Source organism: Mus caroli, chromosome 13 (genome assembly GCF_900094665.2).
Source record: "Mus caroli chromosome 13, CAROLI_EIJ_v1.1, whole genome shotgun sequence".
NCBI lineage: Eukaryota > Metazoa > Chordata > Mammalia > Rodentia > Muridae > Mus > Mus caroli.
The window spans coordinates 69,893,918-69,912,782 of NC_034582.1; the positions used below are offsets into that span (position 1 = coordinate 69,893,918).

The 18,865-nt window shown below is 38.3% G+C and overlaps 1 protein-coding gene across 1 annotated transcript in view; it reads left to right on the forward strand.

The window, feature by feature from the left end:
• Positions 1 to 375: 375 nt before the first annotated feature.
• Positions 376 to 18,865, forward strand: part of Pcsk1 (proprotein convertase subtilisin/kexin type 1) — a 44,694-nt gene continuing 26,204 nt past the window's right edge. Inside the window, exons 1-6 of the mRNA XM_021180323.2 lie at positions 376 to 785; positions 3,825 to 3,929; positions 7,018 to 7,128; positions 8,872 to 9,018; positions 10,239 to 10,315; positions 16,929 to 17,017. Of these exons, the coding sequence (XP_021035982.1) occupies positions 606 to 785; positions 3,825 to 3,929; positions 7,018 to 7,128; positions 8,872 to 9,018; positions 10,239 to 10,315; positions 16,929 to 17,017 (709 nt within the window). The 5' untranslated portion in view covers positions 376 to 605. The remainder of the gene's footprint in view (positions 786 to 3,824; positions 3,930 to 7,017; positions 7,129 to 8,871; positions 9,019 to 10,238; positions 10,316 to 16,928; positions 17,018 to 18,865) is intronic.

Below are 18,865 nucleotides of genomic sequence, written 5' to 3' on the forward strand. Positions count from 1 at the left end.
TCTATCCTCATTCCCCATCACCAGGCACATTCATAGGAGATATAAGGTAAGATAGAGAAAATAGATGGAAGGCGGGGGTGGGAGGTAGGGAGTGAGGGGTAATTGTTGTGCTTCCTGCCTTGGGATCTTGGTAGTTATATTCAAATGAGGCGGTTCTCTTTGAAGAATGGAGCTGTTTCTCACAGCTACAGTATTTATGAACAGACAGCAGAACTGACCGATCCCACCAGTTTCTTTTCCTTTTCTTAATCCTTCCCTGCCTATTTTAGTCACTTCTCCACCCCGCCGGGAATACCATCCAGTTCTCAGTCCAGGTAGATCTGACGTCAAGAGATGGCTTTCGTCGATTTGACGTGTAAACACTCATTTCTATTCTGGTTGGTACGGCTGGGGCTCCACTCAGTCGGGAGACTGAAGCGCTTTAGTGAGCGCTCGCTCTCGCCGCCCAGCCTCTCCCAGTGAGCCTCCTAGCTCTAGTAGAGCAACCCAGAGCCAGGAGAGGTTCTGAGCTGCTGGGTGGAAAGGTCGAGTCTAGCTGGTGTGTCTCTGATCTTGCTTCTTTTCTCCCAGCCCTTCCTACTTGTGTGAGAATAAGGTGTTGAGCCATGGAGCAAAGAGGTTGGACTCTGCAGTGTACTGCTTTCGCCTTCTTTTGCGTTTGGTGTGCACTAAACAGTGTAAAAGCAAAGAGGCAGTTTGTCAATGAATGGGCGGCGGAGATCCCCGGAGGGCAAGAAGCTGCCTCTGCCATCGCCGAAGAACTGGGCTATGACCTTTTGGGTCAGGTAAGAGTTTCCACTTTCGAAAAACTTTCTGGGGCTTAAGGACGCTGGTAGGGCTAAAGTGAAGTGGGAGCCGCCGCTTGCGCTACCCGGCGCTCAATGTCGCAAGCAGCTCGGAGAATCCTCCCCCTGCTCGCGCTTTTAGAGGAGAAATGCTTGCATTATTTACTGTTTGGGCTGGGCGCCGCTAAACAAGAGGAAGCTGCTCAGCCGACACTGTTCTCTCTGTTGTTGGCTCCAGACTTGAAATCCTCTTCCTCGAGGTTTGGAAAATGAAATAAAAAGCTTTTTACGTTTGTTCGGGGAACTTGAGGTGCACAGGGGCTCTCGTCTATCTTGGTTTCGAAAGGAAGTGAGCTCGGTCCCTTGGGACACAGGAGGCTTGCGGCCAGAGCTGACGCTTTCCTTCTTTTTCAATATGGCAGCACCAGCTCCCAGTACTGAAAACAGGGGACAGGCAGGCTTGAAGATTCCTGTGTGTAAGGGCGCGCCCAGCTGCTGGTACTAGGGACTCCCCAGTCAGGTGATGGTGGTGCTAGTTCAGAATCTGTAGGGGAAACTGGAAGGGGATTTGGTAAGGGAAAAACTCCCAGCATCGCCAGTGGGGGAGTTCAGGATTTTCCCTGACAACTTGTGAAGTCTGAGCTTCCTAACTTTGCATGGCCAGTGACTTAGCATGGTCTGGTTGCAGAAATGACTGTGGGGAAAGGATCTCTTTCCGTCTTGTACCTCGGCCATGTGCACAAACATTTCCTGGGGTTTTCGGGGTTATGAGATAAACTGATATTTGTCCAAGTGTATGCTGAATTAACAGACAGGTGGGGAGGAGTGCGCAGAAGCATTACGTTGGAGCCTGCTTGGCAGAGCAGTCCCAAAGGAGAATCACAGAGGGTGTGATTTCTAATCTGAGCATTTCTTTCCCTTGAAATGGAGTCAAACCCCTCACCATTGCCAGGGAAATCGTCCACAGTTAAGGGGGGAGAGGAGGGAGTAAAGAGTTGTAAAACATTTTGGCGCGTTTTCTATTCTGGAGGTGGTGAGTGAGACTCTGAAGTCACAGATGAGTAATCGGCGTAGGCAGTGTCTATTTCATACATCAGATCCACTAGGAAATATTCCTTCTCTAGCCAGAGGCTTCATTCTCTAACTTTGTGAGCTAAATGGTCCTGAAAGACCCAGCATGAAACTCAATAAAATTCCCAGAGCCTTTCTGAACAGTTCCAGGCTGTGCCTTAGGGACTGAAGACTAAAAGGAGGATAAGACATGCTAAGGACAATGGACGAGAAATAAATAATTGCACCTGAATGCAATTTGTATGAGAGATGTTGTAGTTGGTGGTTTAATTCAGCATGTTTTTTTTTGATAGAAGGGGGGAAAGGTAGAAGAGAATTGGGGGGGGGGGCATGAAAAAAAGCTACTGAAAATATCTACGACATAGGAGTTGAGTAAAGTCTGAGGCTGCCAGAAGAACATGGTGAGTAAGATTGGAGAAGTCACTCCAGGCATAGAAAATAGTTTACAGGGGAAACACAAAGCTGCTTCATATTGTTTGGTTATTGTGTGTAATTCTTGAACATTTGGGAACCAAAGAGAGAGAGTAGCTGATGGAATTTTCCAGGTGGGTGATACAAGCATCATGGAAATTTGTATGTCCTAGGTGGGAGAGGTGGTATTTAGTCAGCAGCTTGATATTTGTGATTGGAAAAGAAAGAAAACATAAGACTCTCCTCCCCCACATGCCACACATCGATGTCATACACACATCTACACCTAGACCACTATGTATAAAAAGTATTTTTCAAAATAAACTAGCTTCCCTCTAGTCATTTTTTTGTTAAAGTGTCAAATTCAATAACAAAAGTTTCAAAAAATAATTTGCAAAAGACTAATGGTGCTTTCTTGGCTCTGCTTACTTCCCATTTTGTCCAGCATCTCTAAAACCCCGCTAAGACAAGCATCCTAACATTGCAGCCTCATGTCAACGATAGGACGAGGGTAGAGACAAGAAGCACAGCTAGCCGGGCGTGGTGGCGCACGCCTTTAATCCCAGCACTTGGGAGGCAGAGGCAGGCGGATTTCTGAGTTCGAGGCCAGCCTGGTCTACAGAGTGAGTTCCAGGACAGCCAGGACTACACAGAGAAACCCTGTCTCGAAAAACCAAAAAAAAAATAAATAAATAAAAGAAGCACAGCTAACTGATGGTAGAAACAGAGCTCTGCAACCCTAACCTTGTCTCATGGCTTTCAACACCTCCTCCCAGCCCCATCTAAGGCTCTCAGAAGATTCTCTGCCCAAGGGTCTGCTTTGGAAACAAGCCTCAGAATTTCTATTGAAAGTGGTTTTCTCAGTGATGAGTACTTACAACTTAAAGAGCATATTTTTTTTAAAAACAATACAATCGTCTATCTTTTAATTTTAAAAAATAGGCATTAAATGATTTAGTCAATTCACATTTTGTACTGTTTTATGTAAAAAAATAATATTAAACAATACTTCTAAATGAACCAGAGGGTATTGATAACACCAAGTAAGTACACATATCCAGAGGTGAGGCCCCAGTCTTAAAGACAGTACACTTCCTGAAAGCATTGAACTTATAAAAAACACCAATAATGGCTGATAACATTTATCACAATTGATTCAGTTTATACCTTCAATATCTTATTTTAACTAAATGTTAAATTTAATTAGCTAATAAATCTGAAGGGATTTTCATGTATTCCACCAGTAATTGTTTCCTGGCAGGATATGTTTGTTTAAATAGGCATTGAGAAGTATTTTTAATGCAAAAAAATTCAAGGTACTACCTCTAAAATATATGAGACAGAAGCATCACTAGTCTCAAGTATGAAGCCAAAGTGAGATATATACCAAGGGCCATCTCAAATTTTCTGTGCCTTCCTCATAAGGAAAAAGTTAATGTCAGTGGATTTAATGGAAAATACTTTTATTAATAAAAGACAAGTAGCTGTGTTAGTTGTTTTTTTTAGTCTATATATACATTTTGAAGAAAGTGGTTTGTTATTTTGATTTTTTAATAGATTGGATCACTTGAAAATCACTATTTATTCAAACACAAAAGTCATCCTCGGAGGTCCCGAAGAAGTGCTTTTCATATCACGAAGAGGTTATCTGATGATGATCGTGTAAGTGTGCCTAACCATTTTCTATAGGACTCCCAACAGAGACATTTGATCCTGTTGTATTGTGACCATGATTACTGATCTATAATTGCTTATTCTTTCCTTCTATGGAATCGTGCTCATAATATGTTTGGATTGAATTAAGTAACAAATGTTAACTTTATAAGTATGCTTAGTTGTGTATGGTATATATTTACATATCTAAAGTTGATTTTTGAGGCCAGAAAATCAGAGAGAGGCGTTGATGAAATAATTGGCTGTAGTCAGTCAACAGCCTTTTATGTTATGTGGCAGATATGAAATATTCCCTCTTCAAATCCTTGAAGTCAGAATATGTAAAGATTATTTTAATATTTATTCAATGATGCTTAAGAAATGTGTAGCCTGATTTTTAATAACATTTCCATGTAATTGAAAAGCTTTCTACTATTTGTACTAATAAAAATATTAGTGCTTATAAGAAAGCTTCTACTCTTTTTCTTTATGAGGTAAGTGTTTCAAAACGTGTTATGTTGTGTCAGTATCAACTTTTTTCATCCTGGTTTGTACACCAAGTCATATTTATTTGCCAACAGCAAAAAATGTCTAGGGTAAATATAGATAAGTAGGGTAAAGAAAATGTGGATAAATATTTAATTTACTTATTGATTTGGGTTCTAATTTCAAGGTCAGCAGCTATGCTACGAGGAGTGGTGGAATACTGTATATGACAATGCTGTCTTCTTTTCTGACCATGGAATTTCTGGAGAAATGCATGCTGGTTGGACAAATGTCTGTGTACAAGACTAATGTTACTTAGGACACCTAGATAATAACAGTGAGAAATATAAAGTATTGTCTCAACTTTGGGAGGGAGAAGATACAGAAAGGAGATGGTGTCATAATGGTTGAAAGTGCGTGGAATATAGGAAACCTAGGAACTACTTTGTGGTTTGGTTTGCTCCTTGATTTTTTTTTAATAAGAAAAGAAATTATGAGGAGAGAAAATTGTTGAGATTTGGGCTGCAGGGTTCAAAAGTAGTGGAACCTACCACATTGATGCTACTTTATCAGGACCAAGGACCACAATCCTACAGCTCATGGTGGCCTATTGCTAGCTATTTGTGTCAACCTATGGCTAGATGTAGCAGACCAAACTGGAAACCAGTGACTTTAATTGTAAAGTTCTTTTGTCTAGTGAGATCTTCTCTTATGTCCTCCACCAAAGTAGATGGCTTCTTGTGTGTGAGCTCTAAAAAGTAGGCCAGCTTCCAGTACTCTAGCTAGACTTAATCCTTGGATAAGGCAGAAAGAATTCCTTCTCTGCCTAAACAGATGCCCAACATTAATGTATGAGGAATTCAAACTAAAATCCCTTCTCATTTTCATGGAAGAATCTGCTCAGAGTAGAAGAGTGTTCCAGCTATTTTTATTCAAAATGTCTCATGCAAATGAACAGATGGCTTAATTCTCCTCTTCAATTATTTCACTGAATTTTGGGGAAACCCCAAAGATACAACAAAAGCATAATTATTACTCATCAATAAAAATTTATTACAAGTAGGTTATATAATCTTATGAACACTTTCCCTCAGGATAATTTTACTGTAGGAGATACATTGGAATGCTAGAAGCTTGCATTGGACAAGATGGCACTTAGTGCTTTTTGCAGATCCAAAGCATTATTTACAATGAAACGCATGATACTCATTATGCACATAATCAGAAGGCACTGACAATTTTCTCCATTCCATTTAGTCTGCTCATCTAGAGATTAATATGCAATTCTGGCTAATGACATTAATCACAGCATGGTTTGCTACAATTGGATGTTTATCTGATCAAATGGCAGTGCCACTTTTTTAACGCCATTTAAAAAACCTGCTCTTGATATTTATTTTGCTGCACTTTTATAATGGAGGAAAATATTCTTTTAAATATACTCCATGAAATGCACCAAAAAGTCCACATTTACAGGCTGATAAAATTCCCAACTTTAAGTGGTCCCCTCCCAAAAAGATTTATATGAGTCTCCTAGCAGTCAGCTTCCAAAGACCAAGCTAGACAATGGAAAATGTATTTCAAGTAATGTGGTATTTTAAGCCAAAACGATTGAGTTTGAAAATACAGGCACTTAATTGCTGGCTTTCCAGTCCCTCCTGGTATTTATAATTAGCTTCCAATATGCTTTCTAATTGAAAATTCAAGACATTCCCAGTGGATATCTTTGGCCTTCAGCTGAAAACTGTTTTTCAGTTTTTATTTTTGGATTTGACTAATGGAAATTCTCATATTAAAAATATCCTACCTCACAGTGGACTGTTACCACATACATAACAGAAAAACTGTATTTGAAGCAGGAAACAGTCATGTTTCCCAGCAAAATAAGAATATAATATTATCTCATAATGATAATAACTACAATATATTCCTGTATTCTCTCCAGGCCTCTAGTATAATAAGATTATGCCAGAGATGTGGACCAGGTAATTTTTGTATTGTCAGATCTGCTTGCATAATGTATGAGGCTGAATTAATGACAGGTGTGACTAGTCATTTATCACCTCAGGTCTTCAATCTGTTTCTCATATTAAATATACTTAGGCAGGAGGTAAAAACACAGGGGAGCCAACGTTTCAAATTTGCACACATAGCACCATTCTTGCATAACACTTGAAATTTTTACCTTTGACTGTGGAGAGAGAAATGAAGCAGCAAGAGTGCTGTAACAACAGTCCCTGAGGCCTCCTGGCTTGTTGACTTGTTGACTTGTCTATAGAAATGGACAAATTTGCATTGTGGTCTGTTTTCTTATGACAGCAGTCTGTAGGTCTATTCCCATTGTAAGCACAGTGGGAATAATCTGAAGGTCTCACTGCTGTGCTTACTGCTTCTCCTCCTGCTAAGAGTACACTTTTGCTGTAATGGAGGAAACACTTGTCTCCTCAGTGAGCAATCTTCTTCCTAGGCTGGGAGTTTGAGTTGTGGTCAGGCAAAAACATCACTATGATATGTGAGTTTTTAGGGCGAAGGGTCTCAAAGATAGAGGGGAGATAATTATATCTAGGTAGAAGCATGATTTTAATTTTCTTATTATAAAAAATATTTATAGGTGACGTGGGCTGAACAACAATATGAAAAAGAGAGAAGTAAACGTTCAGTTCAAAAAGACTCAGCATTGGATCTCTTCAATGATCCAATGTGGAATCAGCAGTGGTACTTGGTAAGTACTGAAAGGACCATTTAGGATCTAGGCTCTTTATACTGCTACATCATCTTCATGGTGGATCTATCTGTCTGTGTGTCTGTATTAGAGTTTCTAGAGAACAGAATTTATAGAAAAATCTATTTATCATCTACATCTCTCTATATTTATCATATATAAAGGGGATTTATTAGAATGGCTTATGAGCTGTGTTCCAGCTATTCCGACAATGGCCATCTACCAGTGAAAGGTCCAGGAACCCAGTAGTTGTTCATGAGTCTGGAAGTCTCAGCTGGTCTTCTGTATATACTGAAATCATTAATGCCAGGCAAGGAATAGACTTGCTAATGAAAGCAAGAAGGCAAAGAGAGAGCTAGCATTTTCATCCATGTCTCTCATATAGGGTAGCTGCCAAAGCTATGGACCAGTTTAAAGATGTATCTTCCCATCTCAGAAGATATTGATTAGAAGTAGGTCCCTTCACTTCAAATTATTTAACTAAGAAGTAAATCTGTCACGGGTGCCCAACCATTTGAGTTTTAATTAATTCCAAAGGTAGTCTAGTTGACAACCAAGAATAGTCATCACAATGTCTAATAACGAATTAGCAGAAGGATATACTCTCTAAAAATTAGTGCTGATAGAAGCTTCTTGATGGGAATCTTTTGTTTTGCTGAATGGGTGTCTAAAGCAAATCCATCTGTTAGTGGTCCTTGTCTGTGTGTCTTCTTAAGTGTAGCTGGTGCAAGTACAAAGGAATCATGTCCTAGCCAGAAAGGACTTCAGACACATCACTCATGTTATGATCACTACAGTGGTGGGATTTACTCTAGATCACTCATATAGACAAAACAATATGCAGTCCAAACCAACAGTTCTTTGACATAATTCAAACAAGAATCTTTAAATGAAGCAAAAGGAAGAAATGCTAGGAAACTATTTACAAATACTTAGCCTTGCAAATCATTGTTCCTTTAAGGTATTTACAACATTTGCCCATTAAATGTTATGTATTTCCAACTCCTCTGATGCAGCCTCAATATCACCTAATGAATCTTCCTTACTACTACATTTGTATGCAGCACATTGACAAGGTGACAATCCACTTATGGGCTTTATAGTATTATATAAATACTGCTTGCTGACTCAATCTCCACAGAACGGGCACTCATTTACTACATTTCTCACATGCTTAGGAATGTGTTCATATCTGTGTTATCCTGTTGCCCAGCTCCTCTGTATAATACCACACACTGTATCAGGAAAATTACCTGAAAGGGAAACAATTACTTAAATTGCATATATGTAGAAAAAGACTATTAAATTTCAATTTATAGTAAGACTATAGTCTTCTAGTCATTCCACATGCTTATTTCTCTCTTAGGAAAATATTTCTCCAAGAAACTCAAATATGAGTCCTTAGAGTAGCAATTAAGACTTAAAACTTCAGGGAGAAGAAAACATATACCATCAAATAAAGCTTTAGTACAAGGAAAGCTTGAGCTTGTTAATACAACTAGAAAAAAAAGAATACATGTAGTTAAGATACAACAATAATTCATGTCTCGTGATTTTTCCATAGGACAACTAGAAGACTAGCATAAAATGGGTTATTTGGTTTGGACCCTCAACTTTGTGCTTCCACTTTATCCAATCCCCTTTTTCTTGTTATCCAAGGAAAAAGAAAAAAATGTCCTTAAGTTCATGATTAAGCAAGAAAGGTCATGATTTTTCCCAATGTCTCTTGTTTTTCTTCACTAGCAAGATACCAGAATGACTGCAGCTCTGCCCAAGCTGGACCTTCATGTAATACCTGTTTGGCAAAAGGGTATTACTGGCAAAGGAGTTGTCATTACTGTACTGGATGATGGCTTGGAGTGGAATCACACAGACATTTATGCCAATTATGTGAGTCTGAACTGTCCTATTTCTGTCACTTAGGGAATCATCTCTGCGGACAAGCAGGGCTTTTCTTTCCTTAAAGAGAGCTGGGCTGCCCTAGGGACAGTCTCTGGGCCTGCTATCAGTCTGTCTAAATGTGTTTTGTATTAGTAGGCTTAAGAAGAGTCCAGAAAACTCAAATATGGCACATGACAATGGAAGTGGGATGAGGGGCCCTTACACAAGTGAAAATTAAAAATCCTTCAGGCCAGGAGCCACACTGTATTTAGAACTGAAATCAGTCAGACCAACTTAATGCCTGAAACGATTTTATTGGTTACTTTCTCAAATTCTTTATGGCTCAGTATCCCTTCATCCTAAAGTTACATAAATGTAATTCCTAGTATGCAACATCAAGATGAGCGGCACAGAAAAAGATGAGAATCCAAGAATGGAAGAGTTTACTAGAAGTGGGAAAATGAATAATTGTCAGTGTAGTTTCTAATAGAACAAGGATTCCAAAACAGATCTTTTGTCTTTATAACAGAATGTTAAATGTTCCATTTATCAAATTATCCTCTCTCTTGTTCTTTTTACCTATCCAAAGTTCCCAATCTATAATTCAAAACTAAACAGCAAAGGAAAGGGGGCTGTAGGGACAAGATTAAAAAAATAACCCAGAGTAGAAATGAAGAATTATTAAAATATAGGGGGGATAGTAACCATGGTGACAGAGTATTTAAGTCAGAGATGCTTAAATGCACAAGTAAGATTGATAAAGAAGATGGACAAGGAAAGTTTTCTTGAATTTCAAGTAAGTTTTCAGTAATTAAATTTCATGGCTTCTTACTGTGCCTAAGAAGTTTAAAGAAAAGCATTACAGAAGTTAACCCACCCCACAGCCACCTCTGCATCTTTGTTATGAAGGGATGTATGTCACACATCAATAATTAGCCCTGTGGCCTTAAAAGTCATTATTGTCTCGAGCCTATTTGTTTCTGAAAAAATGAGACAGCTGAACCTATGGAATGCTGATGTTTTCAGTTTTATGAGCATCTATGAAATATGAGTCTGATACAGTCATTGAGTGTTAGGTGCCTTTCTCATCACTGCTTGTGAATATAATCAATGCTCAGTCAGGCTAGAAGCTCTAAAGTCCACTCTTTAGAGCTGTCTTTCAGGTAGGGCCAGGCTCTAAAAGTGCTGCCTTTTATGACACTATGCTGTTATTTTTGTTGCTTCTTTAGGATCCAGAGGCTAGCTATGATTTTAACGATAATGATCATGATCCATTTCCCCGATATGATCTCACAAATGAAAACAAGTGAGTAAATGTGCATTCTGGAGGAATAACATTATGTACAATGCTTTCATCTTGTTTTGGAGATTTTTACTATAAATTTGGTCCAATTTCAAGTCTTGATAAATGTAAACCACTCTCTATACCATATTTCATTGCTTTTAAAGGAGGAACAAAAACCTGCTTTCATATTCCTTTTAATTTATAGAAACATAGTTACTTCAATTTCTTACTTTATAAGGTTGTCCTTCTTACATTATTAACTTAGCTCCTAAAGTGTGAGTATTTGTAGCTTTAGCAAAAATATTAGATATAAATTGTATGCCTCCCTTTCCCCTTTTTCATGAAAGAGGAACAAAAAGAAATATCCACAACTCAATCTAACACCCAACAAATCTCCATTGTGGTAGCAAATGTGCTTTCTAATCTGGTTCCACCAGAAGGTCATGGCCATGGCCAGACAGAAGATAAGAACATGCAGCAGAGGCTTGCTCTCTGCATCCATCTCAGTCTCTAAGATATTGAAGCAGTCAAGAAACTTCAAGAGAGAAAAATGGGAGAGTTCTTGACTCTTGAAGTAACAGCTTCCACCTTAGAGTTTCGCAGTATAAATGAAGAAAAGAACTATCTAGTCCTTCCAAAACTAGAGGCCAAAAATGCCAGACAGGAAAGGCTTTAAATCCCTTCTCCTAATCCTAAAGATTCTTTACTCTAGAGACTCAAAGTGGCCATGCCCATCTGAGCACTGCCTTTTATCTCAGACTGATATTTCTTACAAATTAAAGGAGAGAATCACACATTTTCTCCACACAGAAGAGACTTTCATCAAAGGAGATGAAATTCGAGTCATAATTGGGGCTTGTTTCTGTGAGGATAGGAACTTCTTGAAAGATCTTGGTGTGTGAAGCAGTCCACATGAAACATGAAGTGTTTCTCTTTCTTCTAGGGCCTGTACGTCTTGGGTAGTAAGGTTAATTTAAAGTTATTTTTCTTTGACCTGCCTAAGGAACACATACTCTGTCTGCCTTCTTGTGACATCTCTGGCACACTTCTTTCACATAAAGGAGCCCAACTCACATTATATCCCTCTCTACCTCAACCTTACTTTCAATGAGAACTCTTGCTTGGCCAATCCTTCTATCAGAAACCTAGATTTCTCCCCAATTCCACTCCACTCATTCCAACTAGCTCTACCCATTCTCATTAATTGTATTTGGGTACCTGGTCCCTTCTCTAGGCAGACATCAGATTTAGGTAGCAAACTACAAACAAGGACCACCTCTCAGGGGCATTTGACTCAGATAGAAGTTGCACTTACCCTTAACTTGAATACAATCCACATGTCTTCTACTCCAACACCTCCTCTTCAGGTAAAGATCCCAGGCATGCAGTGCCTACCTCAGCACCTATTACCTGAGGATAGGGCCTGAAACGTTCAGCCCTCTGAAGGTTGACTGTAAAGATCCTGTAAATCTACAAAAGATTTTTTTTTCTGGTCTGCTGATCCATAACTACCCCTGGCACCCTGCCTCTAGAGGGCCAACACAGAGCACAAAGATAGCCTGGGCCATATAAACTTGGCTTCCACTTTCAGGTGTCTGTTTCCTCCTTGAAGAAAAAGAAAGGCAGTTTAATATATATATTCTTTAGTGCCATTTACCTGGCTTTTAGTAATATAGTTAACCACAAATACACTTTGGAAAAATAGCATTCAAGTAACAATGAAGTGGAAATGCTACTGGTGCCTTCTTGGGAGAAGTGCAGACATCTTGGAAATGACAACAGGGCTCATGGACAAGCTTTCAGATATATTTCTCAGTCAATACAGGTAGAAACAAGAGAAATACCATTACTTTTGGAACAATACCATATGGGGTGAACTAGCTGGAAGTTGTAGCTTTGCCAGTTACTGGTATGGAGTAGGGTAACCTTAGGGAAATCACCCACTTTTCAATGCCTTTTCTTTGTTTCTACTTATTACCTAGAACTGGAAATAAGCTACCTGCTGTCTATATTTCTGAAAGTTCCTGAAAAAGTGAGCACTAGGTCCTTGGGAATAGGCATTACTTTATTAAAATAGTATAAAACGATATTCATTGCACCCCTCAAAAGACTAAGAGCAATTGGCCTGGAACCAAACGTGATTCTGGGGAGACTTAGAGACAGAAGGGAGTGCACATCATCTTATGCAGATCTTAGGGTCTGGCTTCAGGATAACTGTAGTTATCCTGAGTGATAACTTGTATCATGATACTCTGCCATTTCTCTGGTCATGAGGACTCAGACCTTATATGAACCACATTTGCATCACTGTAACAAAATTAACTCAACTTAGAAAAAGAAAATATTTGCCTTAGCTCACAGTCTCGGAGGATTAATTCCACTGTCAGTTGTCTCTGCTGCTCTTTGGATTTGTGGTGGATGATGGTTCCATTGTGGTGGAACAAACTGCTCACCTTACAGCAACAGGAAGCAACCAGAGAGGAAAAGACCGATATATCACAACCAACTTTTTAGGATATTTCCTTAGTTACAGAAAATCTATCTTTTAAATGTTCCAATCTTTTCTATTAGGACCAAGGTAGGGGCTTTTGGGAAACATTCCATATCCAAAATTATTTTCTTTCTTGTTCTAAGAGGTAGCTATGTTACCCCTGTAGTGAGTTCCAAAGACCCATATAATAGTGTTTATGCTCATTCTGAAACCCTGCTTTTCCAGAGCCTTGGCCATCATGGGTCTTCCATATGGTGTTAACATGCCATCAGTTCAACAGTTAAAAGCAGGCTTAGAAAAAGGTTAGATTAAACCTATATATAGTGTGTGTATGTCTATGTGTGTTTATGTATGTGTATGTATGTATGTGTGTGTTTAGATCTCAGCATGTTTTGAAAAGAAATATTTTATATAACTGTATTATGATGGAGATATGGAGATTACACAAATATGCATACATTTGTGGACATTAACACAAGGAAATTTAAATAAGTGTTTACTGAAATGATTTTGATGATAAGGTCAGTGGTAGTGGTGTGGACAATTAATGGTTGTCAAGGGTTCTCAGTTAGCAACTGAGATGGACTGCATTTCATAAAAAAATCAACATGACAAGAATAGTATCATTTGATGGGAGCAGAAGGAGAAACACAGTTTGTTTTTTTGTTTGTTTGTTTTTTTAGACAATTCAGAATGAAAATATTTCTTAGGGTGTTTCTTGACTATCAGCCAGAAAGATAGTATCGCAATTGTTTATTAGAAGCTACAATGAAAAGAAATACTTTCTAGCACATTGCCAGACATAAGACCCTTTAAGTTTAAGAAAATGGCTGGCCCCATTCTGTTAGCCTGTTCAGCAACTGGAGACTTACTAGTTGCCAATTTTATCAGAATTATCGATGTAAATTATTCCTATCACTGCTCTTCATCATCACTACATTAGGAAGCACATCGAGGCTCTTCCAATCCAAAGAGGGATCACCAAGTACTAAGTCCTATAATTACAGCAATGCTTACTATTAAGATAGCAGGAATCTGTAGTCAGTATTTCAACAATTACAGATTAGTTCTCTAGTCAAAGCATTAGTGTGACAAGAATGTCTTAAGCAAAATAATACTCATTAACTTTTGAATTTTTTAAACCAGTTTTTAAAATGTCAGTTACTCCCACTATTCTAGGTAGAAGTTGTTTGTTTGTTTGAGTAGCCAACCATATTTTGATTACATTTAAGGCCAGTTCTATGAGATGGAGCCTATACCTGACACCACTAAAGTGGCTATGAGCCCAAGACTAGATAGATTATGAGTCTAGGAGAAAACTCTAATACTATTGTTCTGCTAAAGGAACATAACAATAAAATGATTCCTAATGACATATTTCTGTACCCATAATAAATTACTCAGCCCTCGTCAAAGAAGCTTCTGGCAGTACATGGGGGCCAGAACTGCTCTAGAATATATTGCAGGCAGATTGCTGTGTGGGCCACAGAATTTGTAGCTCAATGATATTGACAATTACTTTTCTTCTCCTGTAATGTGCAGAGTACCTAATAGCACCAGGAATACTAGTCAGGAGATGGGTGAATTTTCTAGTTGAGCACCAATTTGATTCTATGTTTGATGACATAAAAAAAGAGGTGTCTTCAGCAATTATAGGGCCTTGCCATCATGTTGTGGTACATAACCAACACAAATGACTGAGAAACACTCAGAAAATGTTCAATATCCTAGTCATCAGGAAAATGGAAGTGAAAAATACTTTGAGATTTTATCTTACCACAGTCAGAATGACCTAAGATAAACTAAGCAAATGGCAACACATGTTGATGCAAATATAGGGGCTAAAGAACACTTATTCATTGCTGGTGAGAGAGCAAACTGGTACAGCCACTATGGAAATTAATGTGGATATTTCCCAAAACCTGAAAATAGACCTATCTCAAAGTCAACCTGTATCACTCTTGGGCATATACCCAAGATCTCTACATCTTCCTCCTACAACAACAGAATTAGTTACTTGTCTTTCCATGTTTATTGCTGCTTTATTCAGAATTGCCAGAAATTAGAAACAGTCTAGATATTCATCCACTGGTGAGTGGATAATGACAATCTGGTAAATTTACACAATGGAATATTATTCAGCTATTAAGAAAAATAAAAATTTGAAAAATTTAGGTAAATGGATGGACCTAGAAACAATCACACTGAGATAATCTAGACCCCTAGAGAAAAATACTGCATGTTTTCTATTATCTGTGGATGCTTGCCTTTAAGCTTTCAATATATGTACTTCAATCCAAATAACCACATAAGTTAGGTACCTAATTAAAGACTAGCAGGGAGGGGTGGGGGAAATAGAGGGCTATAAAGAGATAAAGGGGGAACTAGAAAAGGATTAAATAAGGTGAGGGTAGGGGAAACTAGAATAGGATTAAATAAGAAGAGGATGAGAGAGATGAGTAAAGTAGGGAATATGTAGAGGAACATTAAAAACTAAAGTCCTTGTGAAAAACCATATGGAAATCTATTATTGTAGAAGCTTCCTAAGTATATACTGTATGAAAGAAATTTAAATGGAGTTACCATATAATAGGGGAGAGAATACCTCAACTAGAAATGTTATGCTACAAAGTAAAACCTCCAATGACAAGCATAGGTTGAATCTTGTTGAGTTTGAACTGATATTATTGAACTGACACCATAGTGTAAGTTCTGAGTTTGACCCTTGGACAAATAGGATCAACATAGGTGATTATGAGTTGTCTTTTAAATGTTCTGATTTGTACACATTCTCTAGAACCTTTCAGGGCAGCTTCACTTGCATTTGAGATAATCCTGACTCAAATGTATTTAGAAATCACCAGCAGATGTTATAAGACCTTGGAAGTTGTGTAATGTGCTCCCCTAACACCAACCATTGTTAGTGCTGCTTGCCCACTTAACTTCATTCTCCATGGGGTCTTGAGTGGCATCAAGATGCTCCTGACTTACCTGCTTCCTCCTGTTCAAAGTTGACAAAGAAGGGCAGTATTTTGTTGCCCCAAATCAGCATCAGCGCTTGAAAGCTCCTCCTTTTGGAGGAGAGGTGTGGTACCTCAGAGAAAGGAGTAAGCAGAACTGTCTTTGTTGCTCAGTAACTTCAGGGAGTTTATATTCTGCTCTAGGAAGAATTACTCTAGTCAGTGCAGTACTTTCTAGAGGTAGCTGGCTAGTGTTGCTACTAAAAGTAACCCGTCTTTGTTTCTTCATTTCAGCATATCTGACAGTGGCTCCTGTAAGTCACTAGTAGCTTTTGTACTATAGCCGGGTGTTTCTGCAATTAATTCATTTCAGCATTATCATCAGTTATGAGCCTTTCTGAGTCAGGCTGGTCCAAAATAAAGACAATTACTTCCTCCAGAATTTTAGAATTCGTGCTTCAGTGGTAGAAATTAGTGTGATCAAGGGTGGATAAATCCCCCAATACTCTGAAAGCAATTCCTCTCTCTTTGGGTGATTGGAAAGCAGCCTTGTTCAGGCCTCAACCAGGTTAAGATAATGTCTCATTTCTCAATTGTTTAGTAATATCCCCAGAAAATCACATATTTTTCTTAGTAACAGGAACTTGTTGACAATTATAGTGTGACATATAGTAAGAAGAACAAAAGAGAGCTAACAAGGGAACCCTAGTCTACTCTACTTAGTAGGGCTGATTGATTGAGGACCACTTAATCCAAGGACATTCTGAGAACAGAAAGTCAGGAACAATTTCATTGCCAGTATGTAAGGATCAGAAGACATATTTGTGACACTGTCCTTAGGTGTTGACATATTCCCAATAATGTAAGAAGTTACATTGGCTCAGAGGCTAGGCTGTTAATATATGTTCTAAGTTCTCTGCACAAGCAACTCACATCATCTTCACAACAGTCCTTTGAGGATAAGTTACTGATCCAAGACCACACCATCGGTTACTGGCAGAATCCAGAATTTGAACTCCCATGTTTTGACCCCATTACCTATAGCCTTCATCTCTACATATTTCATTTAACTTCCATCGGAAGAACACACAGAAGAAAGCTTATAAAGAGTCAATACTATGACTTTATGTGAAAAAACAAATCTTTAATTCTTAATTACAAGTTTTACTCCTTTAATCTTTAGACATGGAACAAGATGCGCAGGTGAAATTGCCATGCAAGCCAATAATCACAAGTGTGGCGTTGGAGTTGCATATAATTCCAAAGTTGGAGGTAAGGCAGTCTTTTCCTGTATTCTGGCTCTTTAATTGGAGGTTTGTGTTCCCTGCTATACAATGGTGGGAGGGGACCAACCATTTTCTTCAACCAATGAGAAAATGACTTTCTTACAAAATTTGCTGCAGAATTTGAGTGTGACTTGCAAGTAAATCAGTAGGCCTGGATTTCTTGAAGATGGATAGCTAAATATAGCCTAGACATCCTTGCAGAAAGAATAATGGAATGGTGAATGGCACTTGATTGAAATCTAATATTCTCTGTGCTCTGCTTTAGAAGAGATAGGTATTAAGCTCTTGCTAAGAAGGAATAGACAGAGTTTTCCTGTTCATTCTATAGATATTCTTTGCTTATAAGCAAAGAATAGTTTTTAAAAATGATCTTTAAAAAAATATGTTCTTGTTATATAAAGATGCTACCTTAAATGCCAAAAAGGGGAATCATTAGCTGCTTTGTTCAGTGTGGCATTTTAATAAAAAAGCCATTTATATAAATTAGAAGTGAACAAGAGGGGACTAATTAGAATAAGCAGAGGTTACCAATGCTAGGCTCAAAGTAGCAAAGGGAAGGAAGGTCCGTAGAAAATAAAGAGAGGAATCCAGAGTCATAGAGAATTCCCGGGAAACTCTGGCTTCACATGTGTAAAAAGAGCTGCTTACAAATAGGATTGAGGCAAGTGGGGATGGGAGGATGAACAGCACTTTACTCAGCTTCCATGACCACCCTCCTACCTGGGCTGCATTTAAAAGAAGCCACAGGGAAGGCAAGAGAGCTCAATGGCAGAATTCATGTTCCAATGAAGACTGCTGGAGAGCAGATCTGTTAGCATGTAAAAAGAAAACCAAAAACTGCCTCCTTTATTACACTCCCTACCTTGGGGTTTCATAGCTATGTAGTAAATATTGAACTCCATTTGGTTTTAAAACAAAACATTTATATAGCATGTCACTACAATAAAATTACATTAAACTCTACATAAATTCAGCTATGGATTTCTTTTTAGAAACCAAATAAATATACATTGTGTCATGGATATATGTGCTTTTTTTCATCAATGGAGGACACTCAGATTTTCAAGTATCACTCCTGATATTTTTCTTTGTTTGTTTGATATTATCATCTTCAAAATGCTGTCCTAATTTAAAAAAGAAATGAATGCAGGTACAGGAGTAATCAACTAAAAAAATGTCATTTTTAAGTACCTATAAACCAAACAGCTATAGATTGTGAAGAAATGATCTGATCTTCATGTTTTGGAGTAGAATTGAAATCAGGTTATTAAGGTAACCAATACCAGACTTTGGCAACATCAAACTAAAATATCAAACTTCTGATCCTAAACCTATTGTGCTGTTTCATCACTCCAGCCTTTGGTGGTCTAGTCCCCATTTGACAAACAATTTAATGTATTAGGTATCCACTGTGTGCCAATCAAATATCATACAGTACATAATAGAACATGGCCTTGAAGTAGGCAGGATAGTTTTGGGTGCCATATTTGTTGAGTTAGAATCCTGGCTCACAACTTTCAAGCTGTGCAGTCCTAAGCTACTGTGTCTCTCAGGTATTAGTCTGCCCAGCTATAAAATATAAGAATTACAGCACCCAAAGCCTCTGTAAGGCAAAGAACACTGTCAATAAGACAAAACAGCAACCAACAGATAGGGAAAAGATCTTTACCAACCCTAAATCTGATAAGGGGCTAATATCCAATATATAGAGAGAACTCAAGAAGTTGGATTCCAGAAAACCAAATAACCCTATTAAAAATGGGGTACAGAGCCAAACAAAGAATTCTCAACTGAGGAATACCAAATGGCTGAGAAGCACCTTAAAAAAATGTTC